This window comes from Anopheles aquasalis, chromosome 3 (assembly GCF_943734665.1).
Source record: "Anopheles aquasalis chromosome 3, idAnoAquaMG_Q_19, whole genome shotgun sequence".
NCBI classification, from domain to species: Eukaryota; Metazoa; Arthropoda; class Insecta; order Diptera; family Culicidae; genus Anopheles; species Anopheles aquasalis.
Window position 1 is genome coordinate 21,406,596 of NC_064878.1, and position 2,500 is coordinate 21,409,095.

General features: G+C 46.7%; 2 protein-coding genes across 2 annotated transcripts in view; both read right to left on the reverse strand.

The window, feature by feature from the left end:
* LOC126574318 (transcriptional adapter 3) overlaps positions 1 to 102 on the reverse strand; it is a 1,964-nt gene extending 1,862 nt beyond the window's left edge. The window contains exon 1 of the mRNA XM_050234450.1: positions 1 to 102. This exon is cut by the window's left edge and continues 246 nt beyond it. The gene's annotated coding sequence lies outside the window, so the exon portion shown is untranslated.
* Positions 103 to 514: 412 nt separating this feature from the next.
* LOC126575183 (uncharacterized) lies at positions 515 to 1,843 on the reverse strand. The gene is made up of 4 exons (XM_050235752.1): positions 1,612 to 1,843; positions 1,353 to 1,516; positions 1,076 to 1,286; positions 515 to 996 (listed from the first exon to the last, which is right to left on the reverse strand). The coding sequence occupies exons 1-4, from the start codon at positions 1,681 to 1,683 to the stop codon at positions 904 to 906; spliced, it is 540 nt and encodes a 179-aa protein (XP_050091709.1). The 5' UTR covers positions 1,684 to 1,843; the 3' UTR covers positions 515 to 903.
* Between the last annotated feature and the right edge of the window lie 657 nt (positions 1,844 to 2,500).

Consider the following 2,500-nt stretch of genomic DNA (forward strand, 5'->3'; position numbering starts at 1 on the left):
TGGTGCGTGCTTCTTTCCGGAATATCACGCACTACGATCACGCGATCGAAGATGTTTACAATTTATCGACACATAAACAGCATCAAGCGAAAAACGGAGCGATTCACGGTTTCGCGGGATTCACCCACTTGTCCTTGGCTTCCGTGAACCGACCGGCCGACCGAATGGCGAACACTTTGACGTAACGTGGTGTTCTGACAGAGCAAGCAAGCGCCGTCAATGCATACTACTCTTCTCACGTAATGTACAAGTGGAACAAATGGAGGAAAAATGGATTTATTTCTATTAATTCCCTAAACTATTACCAAAAAATACTTAAATCTATTCGTTTATGTTCATGTTACATCGGAAGGTTATCATTATTCACGTTCATGTTTGTGTTACTGTGCACAAAAAAAAGGATTACGGAAACGTTCCGAACTAATCGGCATCTCTTATCAGCCAGATTCCAATTAAAATATCTGTATAATTAGGTAGCCAATCAATCACCCAAAAGAAATGCTCAGAAACGTAGTTAATGCTTTTTTTTTATTCTGTACACTTTCGCGTTTTAAAGCTCCTCATCCATCGGGCACTTGCTGTAGCCGTCGCGCCATCACCACAGCTCCCGCCAGATGCTTATCTCTATTCATTCTTTTATGGCTTGTCCTGTGCCGTGCCGATAGTTCGATGTTCGCATACATAAAAAAGAAACTAGCTAACGCCCCGGGACACACAAAACCGTCCATCGTAATCCGCATGCTCGCTTCTGAACGGTGCTTTGTGTAGCAAATATGGTTGGGTGCTTGCGTTTCACGGCCGGTCGATGATGTATTGGAAGAGAAAGATAAATTGGCCTAACCCACCGGTTGGCCGCTCGCACCGCATGCACGTATTTTACAGGTTCCTTCTAACGGCGTAACATTATGGAATCCTAAAAGGGACGACCAGGTTCTCGGTGTGTGCGACGCTTATTTGGGATACGGCGATGTTTGCTTTGTGGACCATATTTTGGATCTGGAAAACGATCAACAGATTGGCTTATTGGTTCATGATATTATGCGTGTTGCAAGGATCCTGTCCTGCGCCGAGTTACCATCTTTAGATCCTCCTGTGCAATTGGCACCGAAGCTAGTACTGCTTCCGGGCTCGGTATATCCTTCAGTAGGCACACATTGTCGACCTGGTTCGGGTGGCTAACGTTGTTCCACTGTTGCTGCAACCGCTGCGTATAGATCCGGACACGATCGTTGTACTCGCTAGCCTCCAGCTTCTGGGTATCCATCGCGGCCACATCGATAATGTTTCTGAAAAGCGACAAGAAACCCAACATCACAAATCCTGACTCAGCCACTGGCTTCCCCTGTTCTTACTCGGATGTTTCCTGCAGTATCTTTTCCAGTGCCGATTGCTCATCCTTTTTGGGTACCGAGTTGGAATACTCTTGCGTAAAGATTTCGCTATCCGTCCGCCGCATCGCTGGACTGTTGTTGACCGGATCCGCCAGCAGATGTGTTCGTTCGTTTGGCTCATTTCCCTGCAAAAAAGAAGAAACAACTTTGAAACCATCGCATCGCAGAGTACCGCCCATCAACGAAGGCGGATGGATGGGCAGATCGGGTGGACACCAACCTGTGCCGACGAATCTTCTTGGCAGGAAAAACATCTGGTAGCGTAGCCCAGCAGCGATCGAACACACTCCATAATAGTTTGATTGAATTAGCGGGCGAGGATCTCAGGAGCAAATCAACGATCCAGAACGACTCTTATCTAGAACACGGATTATCAGCTGCCCAGTAATGTAGTCCCTTCATTGAAACCTATTAGAAACAGATAAATTCGGTTCAGTACTTTTTTGGGTGACACCAATTGCGCGATGAAATGACAACCGCAAGCAACCCACCCTATTGACCGAGAGCATTTCTCGCTCCTGTTACAGCGCCTCTAGACGGTGCGAGAATTTCTCGAGACTGAGAATTGAGACTGTCAAATCCATACAAATCCGAACCGAGAATGCTTTCGCTCGTGTAGAAACTGAGAATACAGCGAGCCTGAGGCTCAGCTGAGCTACCTGTCAAACTATCTGTCATTGCCTGTTATTTTGACAGCAAACCGATTCTCGGGCCATTCTCAGCAAATTTGAGCAAATTCTTGAACCTGAGAGTGTTTCTACACACAGCCAAAATTTGCGATGCGAGAGCACAATTGTCGGCAAACGTCAAACTTTATATGGAGTTTTTGACGTTTGCCGACAATTGCGCTAGGAAAACGAAAATTTTCGCGCAGTGTAGAACTCTGAGAATCGTTTCACCGTCTAGAGGTGCTGTAACGGGGACATGATCGTCTGTGTCAGCCCACAAGGGGATCAGTACGAGGAGACGAGGGATGTGCTGAGTTTTGCAAAGATAGCACAGGATGTACAAATGTCCCGTCGATCGCCATCGCCGCCGGTAACCATCGATTCGGAAGTAATAAAAACAGTACCTCTACCCTCTACCCAACATGCTACACCACCTGCTAT

Bases quoted from the DNA above. Each gene is read 5' to 3' on its own strand.
- LOC126575183 (XM_050235752.1), bottom strand. From the start codon at position 1,683: ATGGAGTGTGTTCGATCGCTGCTGGGCTACGCTACCAGATGTTTTTCC. The intron at 1,517-1,611 runs GTTGGTGTCCAC...TCTTTTTTGCAG, and splicing joins AAGAAGATTCGTCGGCACAG to GGAAATGAGCCAAACGAACG. The intron at 997-1,075 runs GTAACTCGGCGC...ATCGTTTTCCAG, and splicing joins CACAGGAGGATCTAAAGATG to ATCCAAAATATGGTCCACAA.